Below are 15,835 nucleotides of genomic sequence, written 5' to 3'. Positions count from 1 at the left end.
TTTCTAAACAATAAAGAGATCAGCTAGAACCAGTTGCCTTTTTAGGTTACTCAAGCCTCACCAGTTTCTAGAAAGAAAAGAAAATAGGCAAAATTGGGCCCTCATGTGACTGTTGTGAATGGTAGACACAGAGAACTGTAAATCAGTAGCATGTGGAGAGGATGTTAACGCAGATGCTATGAAGAATGTGCTCACCTGCCAAATGCAATCCTTCCCGTTGCCTGCAGTGAGTCCCTCCAGATCCTTCAAGGCAGAACCTTGAGTGCAACTTAAGCTTCTGGCTGCCCTTGTCTTTTCACCAGAAATGCTCTCTTATAGGAGTTTTAAAAAATAGTGAGATTAAAAAAGAAAATGTTTGTTTTCAAGTGAGTTGCTGCGCTGAATTTCGACTAAACCGGTAATCTATGATGTTCAAGGGACTCAACCACCTGGCTTGGATTCAAGTGATCTGAGACCTCCAATACCGATTCATCTTTAGGAGATGAACAAAATATGTGTTCAAAGGCAGTACATGAAAATCAATTGACTCTTCTGGGCGAAAACTTGGGTTATCATGGAGCTTCTAAATAGATAGTCTAGCCATCTTGATGATGTAGGTGTCAGGTCATTTGGGGAGTCTCAATTCTGCCTCTAACTAGAGATCATGTTCCAATTATTTCCTTTATTCTCTGAGCATCAGATGTACACTGCTAGAGAGAAAAAATTAGGCAAATGATCTCAAAGTTTCTCATACATCTAGGAAAACAAAGATTTCTTTTCCAGGGAAGTGGCCTTAAGGATTTACCCCAACTTCCATCTTTGTTTGAAGAATGCAGTTAAAATATTTCTTTATGAAATAGGAAAAAACACAACAGTCATGCAAATTGCATATTTTCTCAATCTGCACTTTATTTACCTTCTCTTAGGGCAAGACTAACAAGATCAAGATATGGTTGCATCTGATATAAAAGGATTTTCCCCGATGGAATACTGGCAGGATGTGGCTGTTTAAACCTCATATATAATAAATTGATATCTGCTAGCCTGTATACAGAACAGAAACCCAAACCCATTTTTTTTCTCCCCGGTTGTGCCATGAAGTGGTGCTTGCAATTTCCTCAAAATGAAGAGAAAATAAGTTGGCAGACGCCTCCAGACTACAAACACGACAGCTGCTTTTTTAAAGTATGATTTCTGGTTTATTTTTCTTTGCCATTTTCCCATGTGGAAAGGGGTCCCCAGATGTAAAGAAAACTGACCATCTTTTAGAAGTAAATTGGGTATAAAAGAAAAATTCCATCCCTCACCTCTGGAGAAATCTTCTTTCGCAGAAGGAGGGGTTAGAGAAACAGGGGGGGGGGGGTCGCGTCTTCTTGGTTCCTTTGAGGTAACTGTTCTATAGGCCTGTTTGTGTCCTCAGGCAGGGAGTCATAGTATGAAACCTAGGGACTGCTCCCAAAGGTGCTGGTCAACATAGTTTCTCTCTGAATTACTCGACCCGATACCTGGGTTCTTCCAGAGAGTAGCATCTCACAAAACCTAAAAGCCATCATCCTTTTCAACTGGTACGGTTTCCTCCTCTGAGCCCGTCCTACCGGCAGAAATGCTACTGCAGGGAAATGTTTGGAATGGACAGCAGCTTGGTTCAAGGCTCCCACTGTCCAGCCTCCAGGTCTGCAGACTTGACTTTTTTGTGACTTGTAACAGTAAGTCCACTGATGGGCCTGTGACACTGTGAGCTGGACAAGAACCCCTTCCCACAAAGCCAGGACCAAATTAGTGCAGTGCAATTAATTCAGGGACTTCGGGTTTTCTGTTCTTTTTTCTGTAATGGTGCTGGGGGGGGGGGGTGTCACACTTCGCACCAGGTTTGAATGCCCTCTCTTGGAATATAATCCAGGGAAAGTCTAAATATCTCAGTAACCTCATTTGCCGAATAGAGAGAAAGGACAAGCTGCCCGAAGCCAGGACAGGATGGTGGCACACGAGGAATAGGGCACGGTTCAGGGGAGTGCAGAGTAAGCATCCAGGAGGTTTAAGTGCAGCATAGGCTCTGGTGATCTTAGTTCCACAACAGCGAGCCTGGTGGCCTCAAAAGTGCTCGCCCTTAACTCCGTACACTCCGGAGTCCCGGGGATTCTTGTAGGATGCGTGATGGAGTGAGCTGTGAAAGATGCTCCCAGGGTCCAAAGCTTGTCCTAGACCTGGGCTGGCGGGACGCCAACGGGAACCCCGCCCTGGCGGCTGCCGGGTCCCCGGGGCTGGGCGCTGCTGGCGGAGCCGACGGGGCGGAGAGGAGAGCGGCGGGAGGAGGAGTAGGAGAAGGGGGCCGGTCAAGGGAAGTGCGACGTGTCTGAGGAGCCTTTTTATACCTCCTTCCCTGGAACCCGGCAGCCACCGCCGCCATCCGCGTCTCTGCGCCCTGGACCCAGGCTCCGCCACAGCCGCAGCATGTCGGGGGTCAAGAAGCAGAAGACGGTAGGCTGCCAGCCGCCTGCCTGGCCCTCCCCTCCTGCCCGGGAGCCTCAGTGGGTCCCGCCCTCCCCGGGAGGCTCCGGAGCCGGGAGGGAAGACACGGGTGCCCGGTGACATGCAGGGACGTGGGGCTAAGCCCGCCTTCCCCTCCCCGGGCCGCGCTCCGGGAGCCCCTGGCTGCCGGGTACCGCTGGGAACCTCCGATCCCTGCCCGCCAGAGCCCTCCTGAGCTTGCGAAGTGGGTCCTGCCCGGAAAATAGGACCCGATACGAGGAAAGTCCCTTCTTCCTCCAGTCTCTGTCCACCCTCCCTGTCTTCCACAGGACCTCCGCGCGCGCAGGGTGGGTGGTGGTGGGCTGAGCTTCTGCCAGGTCTGATCTCTGGCCACACGTCAGCGACAGTCACCGGGGTGCTTCTAACTTTGGGACCCTTCTTAGAGTGGACTAATGATAGACTTTCATAGAACTGCAATTATCAAGGCTAACTGGAGGAAATTGCATTTCCATACCGGTAGGCTTTAACCCTCTAGCGTGATTGTCTCCCTGTTGGCATGCGATGGGGAGAGGGAGCTCGGGTTGATAAGGAAGACGAGGGGAGGGTTTCCAGAGGCTGCAGTTTCCTTCACAGCGAATCTGGCAGTTCCCCTTTTCATGGGAAAGATGAGGGTATACTAAAGTTTCTCTCCTCGTAACAACTCTGGCTCTTTTAAAGTCTGCATTTTTAAAAATGACACTGTACTCCAATAAAAGTGGAGGGAAAGCAGAAGCAATCATAGGCTCTGAGTTAGAAGAAACCTTCCAGAGAGTATTTGGGTCACCTCAGATGTGGTCCACAAGCCTTAAATAAAATCCCACCCAGTTAACCCGCTGCTGAACACTGGCCACTAACCACCACATTGAACGCCTCCAATGATTGTGGCTGTGAGTAAATGGGAAGTCCTCTCAAATAATTAAACATATTCTTGTCATGTAGTAGGTGTTCAATAAATGGTTATTATTATCTGCTACTCATGAGTGTACTTGGAGGAGCAGAGTGTTGCTGCGGGCTGGACAACAGGAACTGGAGTTGACAACCAGACAATAGAGTGCTCTGTGTTCTGCGGGGGGGGGGGGGGGGCACACTGGCCCAGGGAGAGTGTCCAGGAGGAAGGTGGCATCATTTGGGGTGTGACAATCCAGCTGCCTCTAGTGGGTAATTTCAAAGTAGAGGGACCCTCAGTGATGTATGTAGTATGTTTTATGACTAGGGCTTGTGCTCCCATGTCGCTGGATCAAAGTCTTGTTAGGTGCCAAGTGCTGTATTCTGCTGTAGCCGTCGGTTTTTTAATGTTGGTGGAATTTTAGTCTTGCCTGCTCCCTTGCATCAAGAACTCCCCATTCCTGGGAGAAACTTTGTCAAGTGTCAGTCAGAAAGTGAACTCTCCTTTTCACACCTCCAGTTAGGGAGAGCCCGTGAAGTACAGGGCGCAGGGCAGGGCCTTAAAATCCATTCTGGAGTCTGCAGTTTCCAGGGAGCAATCGGAGAACCGTCCCATCGTTTGATTTTTGTGTTTACACGATTTGAAACTTCTTTCCGTTTATTTTACGTTGCTGTGCTTCTCCTCCTTCTACTTTCTTCTTCACTCTGAGACAGTGACCATTTAATACCCTAAGAGCTAACTAAGCAGAATTTCCCAACTTTCCCTTAGCCTAACAATTATTTTCCAACAGCTATCCCAAATTCCCACATGGCCCAGGATTTGCTGTTAGTCCCGTCACAGGCTAGCTGTGGGTGCATGTGAAACTGCTCAAACTGTCAATGTTAACTCAAACTGGGTTTTGACACCTTACAGAACAAAACAAAACTTTCCCCACACTTGACCTCTGAACTCATCCGTTACTTAGGAAGTAAGTCTTGCCATTTCAGAAGGCAGCCTAGAGAAGGGCTTTCCTTCATAGACTTGAAGAGACCTTTATGTTGCTTTCTGCCTGGTCAGTTGATTTATACAGAAGCCACCCCAATAACTTCAGACATTTGTGGGGCCCCTTCTGTGTGCCTGATGGTGGTGAGTGTGAAAACTTGGTGGAAGACAGGGGCTGATGACTAGTAAGGATGTAACGAAGTAACCTGAATATTGCATTAGCAAACTTTTGCCAACAACAAGATTTCTTTTCCTCAAAGTCTCTGCCTATTTACTATGTGAATATAGTCTTCTACATCATACCATTCTAGGGCCAGTAAATGGTAAAGACTAAATGAAAGAGTGCATGAAGATGATTCATAAGCTCTTAAAAAAAATCAATGTTCTTTTAATTAAGGAAAGTCGCCCACCCCTTCTGTGTCAGCCATCTTTACCATGGAAACAAAGAAACAGATGCCAATCACATCTTGCTTCTGGCCTTAACTCCAGTCCTGGCTAATCTCCAGCCCTGTCCCCTGAATATACAGATAACCTGGAGAAAGAAAGGCAGGCTGTCTGAGAGGTCAGCAAAGAAGGGAAAGCCAAGCCAGGGTCTCTCCTCTTGCACAGATTACGTTATGATGTTCTGGAGACAGGCAACTGAAAATTACGACTGAGCTATTATGTTGTTTCCTAAAGGGTGAACCAAGTAGGTGTTGTGAATGCATGGGAGGGGAACTAAAACCCCCAGGGCTCTCGGTGGCTCTAGCAATGTTCTGCATTTTCATTATTCTAAAATTGGTGCTTTATTTCCTTGGAAGTAGTTACTTTTAAAAGCAGTTGAAGGCATTGCCTAAGTCAAGACATGAATGTGCAGATGAAACATCTCTGCTTGGAGGGCACAGCCACTCTTCTATAGCTGAGCGCTCCAATGCACTGGGCTTCCCCTCATCCCCACAGCACCCCACACCTTGGAAAGTTACTGAGCCTCACCTCCAGGAGAGGAGAAATGTGGGCAGAGCACGGTTTAACTTCAGGTCTGTTGAACCGGTAAAACTAACACTCACACTCTTCTGCACCTGCTTCGGGAGATGACCTTCTCACTATTGTCTTCTCATGTGTAAAATGGGATAAGAGTGGGTCGATTATTCTTACCATTTGAGACTCCATCTTATGGTGTAGCCTAGGCTGGTCTTAAACTCCCAACCCTCTCAGCTTCACTTCCTGAATGCTGGGATTAGAGGCGTGGTGGCTGACTCCTATCGTTATTATTATTACACTGTACTGCTGTGGTTTGGCATAACTAAGAAAGCACGGGTTACTGGGGGCTGAGTAAATGACAACTACTAGGATGTTTAATAAGAGAAAACAAGTGCAGGCGTATGGAGGTGACAGTTTGAATACTCACTGTGAAAACCTGGGTAGACAGGCAAACACACTTCAGGAACCCAAATGTCTCGCTGCTGATATGTTTTGCTAGCACACTGGAGAAGACAAGCAGACCACGCATAACTAAATATTGGTCTAACTCTCCTCCACCCTTCCTCTGCCTTTGACTATTTCCAGATGTACCTTTAAAAAAAATGTTTTCCAGTTCATGCTATGATTCTCAATAATAGGTTACCTGCTTGGACCTTCACAAACTTAGAGATATTTACCCTTGAGGTTTATGTCTCTGAGCTAGCTATCTTTGTCTTTTATCGCCTTCCTGCTAGTATGCATGGCTCCATGGTTTTCTTCAGGTATAATTAGGCTTAGCTCAACCATGGAACCATGGGGAATGAGATTCTGAGGAAGGAGTAGGTGATGTCAACTTCAGCCCTAAGAGACTTCTGTTTATTTCAAAATCTGCCACTACACACTAAGGGTACCCATTAGACTGTGTTTGGAACTCCTTAGAGACCTCAGAAAGTCAAGGTAAATAAGCTTTAATAGGATGGCAGGTCCACAGACCTTTAGTGCCCAGGCGATTTGTTCTTGTGACAGAAGAGACAGCAATGTGCCCAGCACCGCAACACTGCTTGGCCCACATAAAGTGCCTGAGCCATGTAGACTGAACGACTGAATTCACAACTACAAAATTCATCAGGGACTCAACTTAAAATATGCATTTTTAGTAGAATCTTCCCTTAAAAAGGACAGGATCATGATGGACCCTTTTTATTTTTACGTGTTTGCTTATTTTTGACTAGGGATTTGTCGTTATTGCCCCCTAAAAATTATTTCCCAGGATATTTTGAGGCTGTGTACCCTTTTCCAGGAAGGACTTGCTTTTGATCCTGCCTTCACTCCTGGTCTGCATTCATTAGGACATAACCTCACTCGTTTTGAAGTACCACCCAAATAGTATGAATTAGAGTTTGTACCTAAGACCTACCTTGTGGATGTAACCTTGACAACACGCCCTTCATACACCAGCATTGCTGTCCTCGGAGGGCTAGAAGGTGGCTTTATTCTGGCTCGCCCTTATTTTCAGGGCACGACTCTTAGAAGCCATGCATAACAGGGACGGGGTCTTATGCCTGTGTCCTACACTTTGATTTCTGTTCTGTTTCTACTAATGAGGCTGCTGCAATTAGTGCAAATATGTCCCTTAAGCAAATATGCCCCATAAGGAAAAAAGTGTCCACAAACTTGCTCTTTGGGTTCCCACTTTGTTCCAGATTTCAGCCTGGTAGTTTCTTTCTATAGCTAGATTCTGTTTTTAATTACTATAACAAGCACTTTTAGTTATTATCTGTAGAAGGCTAATGAATGAAAAAAAAATTAAAAAGGAAAGGAAACATGAAAGGAACATGGCTGCTCCTAGATATGGTAGAGGAGGAGGTTTATTAGAGATGTATGTGAGAGTGTAGTCAGAGTCCAGAGTGGTCTGACCAGACTGAACTGTGCCATGTGGGAACAGGGGAAAGGGGGGGTGCGGGGGCCAGGTGCAGCAGCCAGGAGGCCTAAAGGTATAAAGAGGTTGAATAAACAAAACGGTTGGATTACATAGGAAGAACAGCCCAGCCCTCTGGGCTGCTGAGTTGCATTGGGGGGGGGGGTGGAGTGGTGAATCCAGACAGAAGGACCCCGTAACAGGTAGGGACTGAAGGATGCAGGCACCTCAGCCATTTGCCCCAGCTAACTCGTCACTGCTGGAGACACAAGCCCCTGCCTCTTCCCAGCTCTAATAATCACTAACATTTCATGTCCTGCATGCATCTGACCATACCTCTGTGGCTGTCTTAAAACAAGCGAACAAGTGTTATGAGCACTTTTCCAGCCACCCTGGTCCCACAGCCATGTCAGCCCCAAATAACACACCGAGACAATGTATTAGATATAAAGCTGTTGGCCTGTTACTAGTGTTTCTTAAATATTAACCCATTTCTATCCATTTAAGTATTTCCATGTGTTCTTATCTTACCGGAGAGAGGGTCCGGACCTCTTCCTCTCAAGTCCCTACATCTTGACTCTCCTCCTACATCTCCCAGAATCCTCCTTGTCTCCTAGTCCCAACTATCTTGCCTTCCTATTTGCCAATGGTGCTTTATTCATTAACCAATAAGAGAAACATATTTACAGACTGACATCTCCCACCAAACAAGAGTTATGTTATTTTTATTTCCGTGTATATGTGTGTCCCTGTGTGAGCATATGCCACTTGTATGTGCAATCCAGAGAAGAATGTCAGAGCCCCAGGAACTGGTGTTACAGGCAGTTGTGAGCTTCATGGGGTGAGTGTTGGGAACCAAACTCCGGGTTCTCTGTAGAGCAGCAAGTGTTCTTAACCAACGAGCCATCCCCTCAGCATGCTCCCCACACTGTGTCACTCTTAAAAGGGCCTACTCCATGACAAGAGACCTTCAGTCAGCAGAGCAGTCAGAAATAGAAAATCGAATTCTCTGTCCTCTACAAAGCTGGGGGTAAGCGTTGTCCATCTAGTCTTGGTGGTCTTTATCCTTTGAGATGGGCATTCCCTGACACATCCTCTGTGTTGTCATCTCATCAGTTTCAACTCCTCTCCTCACGCAGCCAGTAATATCACTGTGTTGTTCTGGGGTAGCCCTGGGACTCTAGAGAAGTTCCTTAGCGATTCCTCACTAGGCTCGGGAGTTTGGGTGGCAGTTTCTGCTCTGTTGTGGCTGTGCTGGGACTCTGAGGAGCACTGGGGACAGTTGAGATTCACCTAGGACTCTTCCCTGTAAGATCAGAAACACAGCAATGCCCTAACCCTTCAGCATCCCTGAAGTCCGATGGTCTCCCTGCCGGCTAAACCTATCAGAGGAGCCCAGTTCCTCTCCTTCTCTGTGTCACTTCGTCCTCTGAGCTCACCCCACCCCCTTGCTTCTCTCTAATAAAGATTAAACAAACCTTCCCAGATGGCTGACTGGTTTGTCGTAAACCTAGGATTTTCTACAAATTTGCTCTTCCTTCCCCATCCTGCTTCATAATCACTCTTTTCCCCAATTTAGGGTAAGCAGGTACCTAATAGATCCTGATGACGCCTGGTGTATGTAGTGGGTCCTGGTAGCTGTGGCAACTCTTCCTGTGTAAGTTTAGGGCTGAAGTTGGTTTCCAATAATTAGTACTGTGAAAGTGCAACAAAGTAGCAAGCTCACTTTGTCTAGTACAAATATTTGCATTGGTAATAATAATAAAAAAAATAACGTGGTCTGCTGTAAAATGTCCCTAAAACAGTTATCTAAATGTCCATAAAATATTGCTTCATTCATAATGTTCATTTCTATGCTGGATTAACATTAGCTTTAACTAACTAGTCAAAATATACTTTACATATGTCATTATCAATATTTCAATTTTGCCAGGCATGGTGGTGCACACTTTTAATCCCAGCACTCTAGAGGCAGAAGCAGGTAGATCACTGTGAATTCAAGGCCAATTGAGGCTAGTTTAAACCCAGCCAGGACTACACAGTGAGACCCACAGAACACACACACACACACACACACACACACACACACACACACACAGAGTTTTAACCAACCAAGCAACTATATACAGCATAATAACACTACAATTACTTTTCTTTAACCTGTATCTCTGTATCTAATAAATTCTTTTTAAATTATGGTAGCTGCCTCATTTATCTACATACCCTGCTTCATTCACTGTTAATGTATGGACAATTTATGCCTTCACAGTTTCCAACAAAGTTAGCAACATAAGAAGTTAGTCATGGGGCTGGAGACGCAGTGGCTCGGCTGTTAGAAATACTTGTTGATCTACCAGAAGAGCCCATTTCAGTCTCAGCACCCACATCAGGTGGCTCACAATAGCCTATAACTCTAACTCCATGGCACCCAATGTCTTCTGCTCCATGGACAACTTTGCTCATATGACACACACCAACACACACCACACACACACACACCAACACACACACACAGCACATACAAACAAACAAACACACACACAAACACACCACACACACACACCAACACACATAAATCAAAATAATATTTTTAAAAAGAAAAAATAGTGATTTTTCTTTATTTTCGTGTTTTATCTAGCATTTAAAAACTTGAGTAGCATTTTAAGTTCCCTGCGGGAGAGCCCTCTGTATACTGCTCCCCCTCCTTCCACAAGGTCTTTACCCTGTCCCTTTTAGGTTCCTGTCAAGGTCTGCTTTATATTTGTATTGCGTGACTAAGTCAGGACTCCACTTGCCACAATTGAGACTAGCCACTAAAAACCTACATGTCTTATTTATAGATTTTAGTCCACCCAAATATCCTAAGTCTACTTTATTTTTCTTTTTTTTTTACAGTTTCTCTTACTCTTCACTTTTCTTTTTTATTATTCAAAAGTCAAGTATTACTTTTAAATCATCCATCCTCAATTCCTAAGTCTACTTTAAACATAGCATTTCTTTTTTTTCTAATTGAGGTGCCTGTACCCTACCCACTCACAATCTTTACATCCCATGAGCCTTCTGTCCCATGAGTCTTGAAGTAGCCTTGAACTAAAAGCAATAGTTTCCAACTGACTTTCCTTATATATTTAACACTTCTTTCTACTAAGTTAACATGTGTGATGTGGAGGGTTGAATCCAATGCTTCCTGCATGGTAAGAAGACAAGAATTCCACTACTGAGCTGTATCACCAACTCTGTGTTCTCACGTTTTGAGTCAGAATCTCACTAATCTGCTCAGCTTGTCCAAAATAAAAAACAAAAACAAAAACAAAAACAAACTTTAGCTATCTACACTGTGTGTTCAAGGAATAGTAACATTACAGAAAATTAAAGACCCACCTCTAATGCCTTGTATGACAGCTGATGGCACAGCAATTAAAGGCTTTGTTAGGTCCTGGGGCCATCTTGGTGACATCACATTAGACTGCAATCCTGACTACACAGCATATACCTAGTACTTTTTATCATATGTCCTTTGAAAGTGGCCCTACCCTTTCCCTACAACTTTGTCTTGACTTCTAGTCACCAAGAAATGTTTTTTTTATAAATGAGATAAATATTAATATTACCTCCTCGTTGGTTTATCAGTGAATGAGTCACACACATTCCCAACCCAAGGTTAGCACTTTGTTCTAATCTTCTGGAGATAGAAATACATACCAAAGAACAGTATTTGAAAGATGTAGTTTGGCAATGCCAAAATATTCCAGCCAGTTTGTCTTTAGAAAAGTGTATTCATGCTTCCTTAAACCCCTCTCAAGCCACTTTGGATTACTTATTTATTTATTTATTTATTTATTTAATCTAAAAATAAGCTATCAGGGCTGGTAGTGAAACTCAGTCGCTAGAGTGCCTGTAAAGCATTCGGAAGCCCTCCGTTAGCTGCAAAACCGGGCTTGGTGCTAAAAAGCTTATAATGGCAACATCGGGAGATGGAGGCAGGAGGATGGAAAGCTCAATGTCATCTTCAGCGTGAGGTCAGCCTGGGATACTTGGGACCCTGTCAGAAAAGGAAGGAGGGAGGAAGATGGAGGGAGAGAGAGAAAAGCCTCATGGGCAATCCAGACACAATCATAAAAGCTGGAGTGGCTTCAGGTATGTGCTCAAACCTCAGATCATCTGTTCCTCCATCCATCGCTGTTGCTTGCCAGGTTCAAGAGGCATAAGGAGGTTGATGACAGTGCTCACAAGGCCCTTGGGTATATCTGCATAGCCCACTGAGTTCCCCAAAGAGTATTTTCCCCTCATTTATATCAGTCAGTATAGCTCTCAGTCCATTGGGTCCCTATTACCACAGTGTTTTGAGTGGTTACAAAAAAAGAAAAGGAAAGAAAGGAAGGAAGGAAGAAAGAACATTCATATCCATCCCTTGGTTTAAATGAGTCATGCAAATAAAAGCTGGATAGTAACTGCAGAGTCTGCATGTTTATCTATCTGGGGTCTTGCTTTTTCAGCATGTTTTGTGACAATACAAAACTCCCTTTTGCTGTGATTTATTTTTTTAACCAGTATTTATTTAAGTACTTATTCACCTGGCGCCAATACTGGAACATCATACACATTAGCTAGCTCAGTCCCTACCAAGCCACCAGCAAGTGTATGACCAACAGTCCAGAGGGAGCTTACTCTGCGGAAGGAAGTGCGTCTTTAGAGTCACTCACAGAAGCAGCTAAGGGCTGCTAGCTTCTCCCTAATTAAGTTGTTGAGGTCACAGAGGGAGTGAGGCTCAATGCCAAGCAGCAAGCCCAGTTGGCTCAGATAACATGATATATGACTGCCTCATTTGAACAATATTTTGGCAGCTATCTACCCCTAATATCTCAAGACAGTAATAATGAATTCAAATTAGAAGGCATCCCTCGGCATTTTCTTTTAAAAGAGTAAATGGTATAAATGAGTGTATATACTCTGTTCCCACGATCAGGCACATATCCTTTCTCAGGGTGGCAGAAGTGAATACATTTTCCTAGTATAGGCAGTAATTTTTATGGCTTAGCCTTACTGCTTTGCTTGTATTCAGTGAATATGGACAAAATGGAATGGTTTGTTTCCATGAAAGCTGGCAGGCAATATGTGAGCCAAGCACAATTTATAGATGATAAAAGGAAACTAGAAACTAGACTACCAGTGGATTTTTTTGGGGGGGAGAGGAGTTCTCAAGACAGGGTTTCTCTGTATTGCTTTGGAGGCTGCCATGGAACTCTCTTGTAGACCAGGCTGGCCTTGAACTCACAGAGATCCGCCTGCTTCTGCCTCCCGAGTGCTGGGATTAAAGGCATGAGCCACCACTGCCCAGCTACCAGTGGAAGTTTTACTGTAAAAAATTGACCCAATTGGAATGCAAGGCTTAAGAGTTCGTCCAGCAGATTTATTTCCATTTCACTGGGAAGCAGTAAAGAGTTTCTAGAAGTCACGGGGTTGTAAAAGGCATCTGATGTAATGTTTGCAAGAGAAATTTGGGGTCATCATTTTCTTCTAGCACAGTACAGGGAAGTTCAAGTGTCTTGTCAGCATCGCAAGGCTGGGTGCTAAGAAGGTCTAAGTCCCCGCTCCTGAAAGCCCACTGTGGGAGAGCATGGAGTCCATACTTGTTGAAGAGGAGGGAAGTGGCTGAGTATATTGCAGGAGGTAAAACTGGAGTTTTCACTGGAGAAGAACTGTACTATATAAACAAAAGCAATAGTGGTCACTGTGTAAACGTTGACTTTTCACTGCCCGTGACTTCACAGTGGAACACAAACATCTACCAGAAAGATGCATCCTGTTAGTACAGTCACATTAAATAAATGAGGGAGTGTGGGTCCCCATCCACACCTCTATTCTTCCCATTTCTTCCCTCCGTGTTGAAATAAAGGGTTGTGAATATCCCTTGTGTTACTCTCATTGAGAATATAAACTCCCTGGGGATTCAGAGTATGCTGTAAATTTGATGGGCGTGGCTATGTGGGAGAACAGTAGCATTTCTACAGGGCCTTTCCATGAAGCACCCCACCCAGCTCTTCCTCCATGTAATCTGTGGAGTAGTTGGCATTCCTAGATTCATTTGCCCTGTTTTCAACCAGCCCAACCCTCCCAGTTAATAGGATAGATGTAAAAGATACTACAGTTGTGAGGATGGAGACTATTCAGTTACTTAAACACATGTTTTCATTTTGTCTTTATGGGTACGGATTAATGAAGTGAAGAAATTTAAAAGATGGGATCACACTGAAAATTATTTTCCTCAGAGACTATTTGGAAAGTTGTATAAACTTCAGAAGATGTGGATTTTAGCAAATGTCATTAATTGGCAATGAATGTTAGCCTGGATTAAGGCCCTGTGGCTAGGTTTAGAAACAGTAGTCTTTGGACTCAAACTCACCATTTCACCTTAGCAGGACAAGGCTTTATTGTTCCCGAGAATGAATGAATGTACTCAAGAATAAGTGTACCTCGAAATAACTGCTGCAACTTACACGTAACTCTAGACCTTGCCTTGTTCATTATGTAAGTGCCTCACAGTTGAGCATTCATGAGTTACAAGGTCCCAAAGGCCAACAAACTCTGGTCCTGTTCTGGGATGTCCTAGAGGTTACATTGGCATTTCCCTGGCTCAGCAAAGAACTGTAACCTATGTGGTTGAAGGAGCTCATGCCATATCACAGCCTGATTAACTGAACCAATTGAAAAAAAAAAAAAAAAACAATAAAAACCCTTAAGCAAATACACAAAGGTAACAAACACAACCCAGCCTGCAGTGCAGTAGAGGTGAGTGTTGGAGGCCACTCTGATCACGAATTTCAGGAGCCTCAATTTGAAGTGCATTGTGTTTCCATGAAGGTAACTGCCACCTTGTATTAGAGCAGGGTTCCTCTGGGTATATATGATTCTTTATTTCATCATACTTGTCAAGGCTTTATTTATGGAGTTTACTAATTATCCCTGCAGCTCTCTGTAAAGGGTTTACTGTGAGATCACTAAATTAAAAAGGTGAAGCAAATGACAGCTAGCTGATAGAAGCCCACACTTTCTCTCAGAGAGGAGCTAGAGACATCAGAATGGCGTTTATAATAAAGGACATTTCTTATCGGTACTTAAGTTCATCGTGATGTGAACCATGAAATGGCCTTGCTTTCTTTTGAAGGCCCAGGGTTACAAACTGTTATAAACACGTGGATCGGTTCACCTAATTACACATACTGTTATGTGGATCTAATCCAGCCCCTTACTTCCTTTGATAGCTTATTTCTTTATCTTTAGAAGATCTGAGGAAGAATCAAAGAGGGACTTCCTCCATGATTCACAGCATATGAGACGTGTGAGAAATTAAAATTTCCGTGTCTATAAATAAACCTCGTTGGCACACAGGATGCTCATTTTTAAGATAGCCACAGCTGCTCTCGAAGCAGTTTGGCACCGAATCTATGATTCCTGCAAAGCTCAGGATATATGCTGTTGGGTACCTGAAGAAGTGTTTGCCACCTCCTGCTGGGGGCCGCTGGGGCTCTGTGTTCAGCTCTGATGATGAAGCCTACAGGCCATTAGCGCTCAGCTGGAGGCGGCTGCATTTGGAGAGCTGAGGGCAGCTGTACTTTATCAGCTTTGCTACATTACCACTGTTTGTTTAGTTTTTTTTTTTTAAGATATATGCTGTTTTAGAGCTGTTTTAAAAATTTTATGAAATGTTTTCCTGTTTCCTACTAGTATTGTTGAGGTTCATTAATTACAATATTCTCTTTGTAGAGATCTGTGGGATTATCTTTTTTAGAGTACATTTATTTTTATTTATTGGTTGGTTGGTTATGGGGCCATGCAGTTCTTTGCCATGCATAGAGGTCAGAGAACACCTTGTGGTAATTCACTCTGTCCGCTATGTCTGTCCTGGGACTTGAACTCAAGTTGTTAAGCTTGGTGAAAGACTCTTTTGCCCACTGAGCCATCTTGCCAGCCCATTTTATAAAGCGCTGTTTCTATAACGATCCATGGGCCTGGGGAGTCTGTCTTAATGAAGAGGTTAATGGGATTTTTTTGTTGTTGCTGCTGTTTTGTTTTGTTTTGTTTTTCTGAATTCTGTGACTACCCAGGCTTTTGCTTCTAGATGCATGCCAGTGCTGCCCAGAAAGGAATTTGCGGCTTACTTTGGTTTCTGTGTTTGTGAGCTTTAGCAGTACTTCACTTTATGTCCCTGGCTTGTTTTCTCTTTTCGTCTGCTCCCCTCTGATTGAACAACTTTACTGAACATTTTTTAAAGGATTATGCAGAACACTAGAAGTGTGCAAAATGAATAATGAATGCATTTGAATTTTAGTTGCAGAGCTTCTCGGGGCCTTCCGTTGCTGTCCCGTGTCTAAGAGCCCTTTGCTTTCTGTGTTTTATTGAGGCCAGCCCAGGGTGCTGGAGTCATCTGCAGGGTCAGAGACCAGTTCAAGAAGTTATTGAGCATGGGGCCTCCTGGCTGGGTCCCCTGCCCTCTTGGAGGCTTTTCAAGGAGGCTCCTGATGTAGGACCAAGTTTCCTTACTAGACTCCAGAGAGTTCAGGGTCTCAAACTTAAAAGGAAATGGCATATCTTACACCTATAATTGAAATTCAGCATATTATAAG

General features: G+C 44.1%; 1 protein-coding gene across 1 annotated transcript in view; it reads left to right on the top strand.

Annotated features, from left to right (window-relative positions):
• Positions 1-2,298: 2,298 nt before the first annotated feature.
• Positions 2,299-15,835, top strand: part of Papss2 (3'-phosphoadenosine 5'-phosphosulfate synthase 2) — a 73,415-nt gene continuing 59,878 nt past the window's right edge. The window contains exon 1 of the mRNA XM_051199652.1: positions 2,299-2,457. Within this exon, the coding sequence (XP_051055609.1) occupies positions 2,431-2,457 (27 nt within the window). The 5' untranslated portion in view covers positions 2,299-2,430. The remainder of the gene's footprint in view (positions 2,458-15,835) is intronic.

The sequence above is a fragment of the Phodopus roborovskii genome, unplaced genomic scaffold (genome assembly GCF_943737965.1).
Source record: "Phodopus roborovskii unplaced genomic scaffold, PHOROB, whole genome shotgun sequence".
NCBI lineage: Eukaryota > Metazoa > Chordata > Mammalia > Rodentia > Cricetidae > Phodopus > Phodopus roborovskii.
This window is presented reverse-complemented; position numbering and strand designations above follow the sequence as displayed.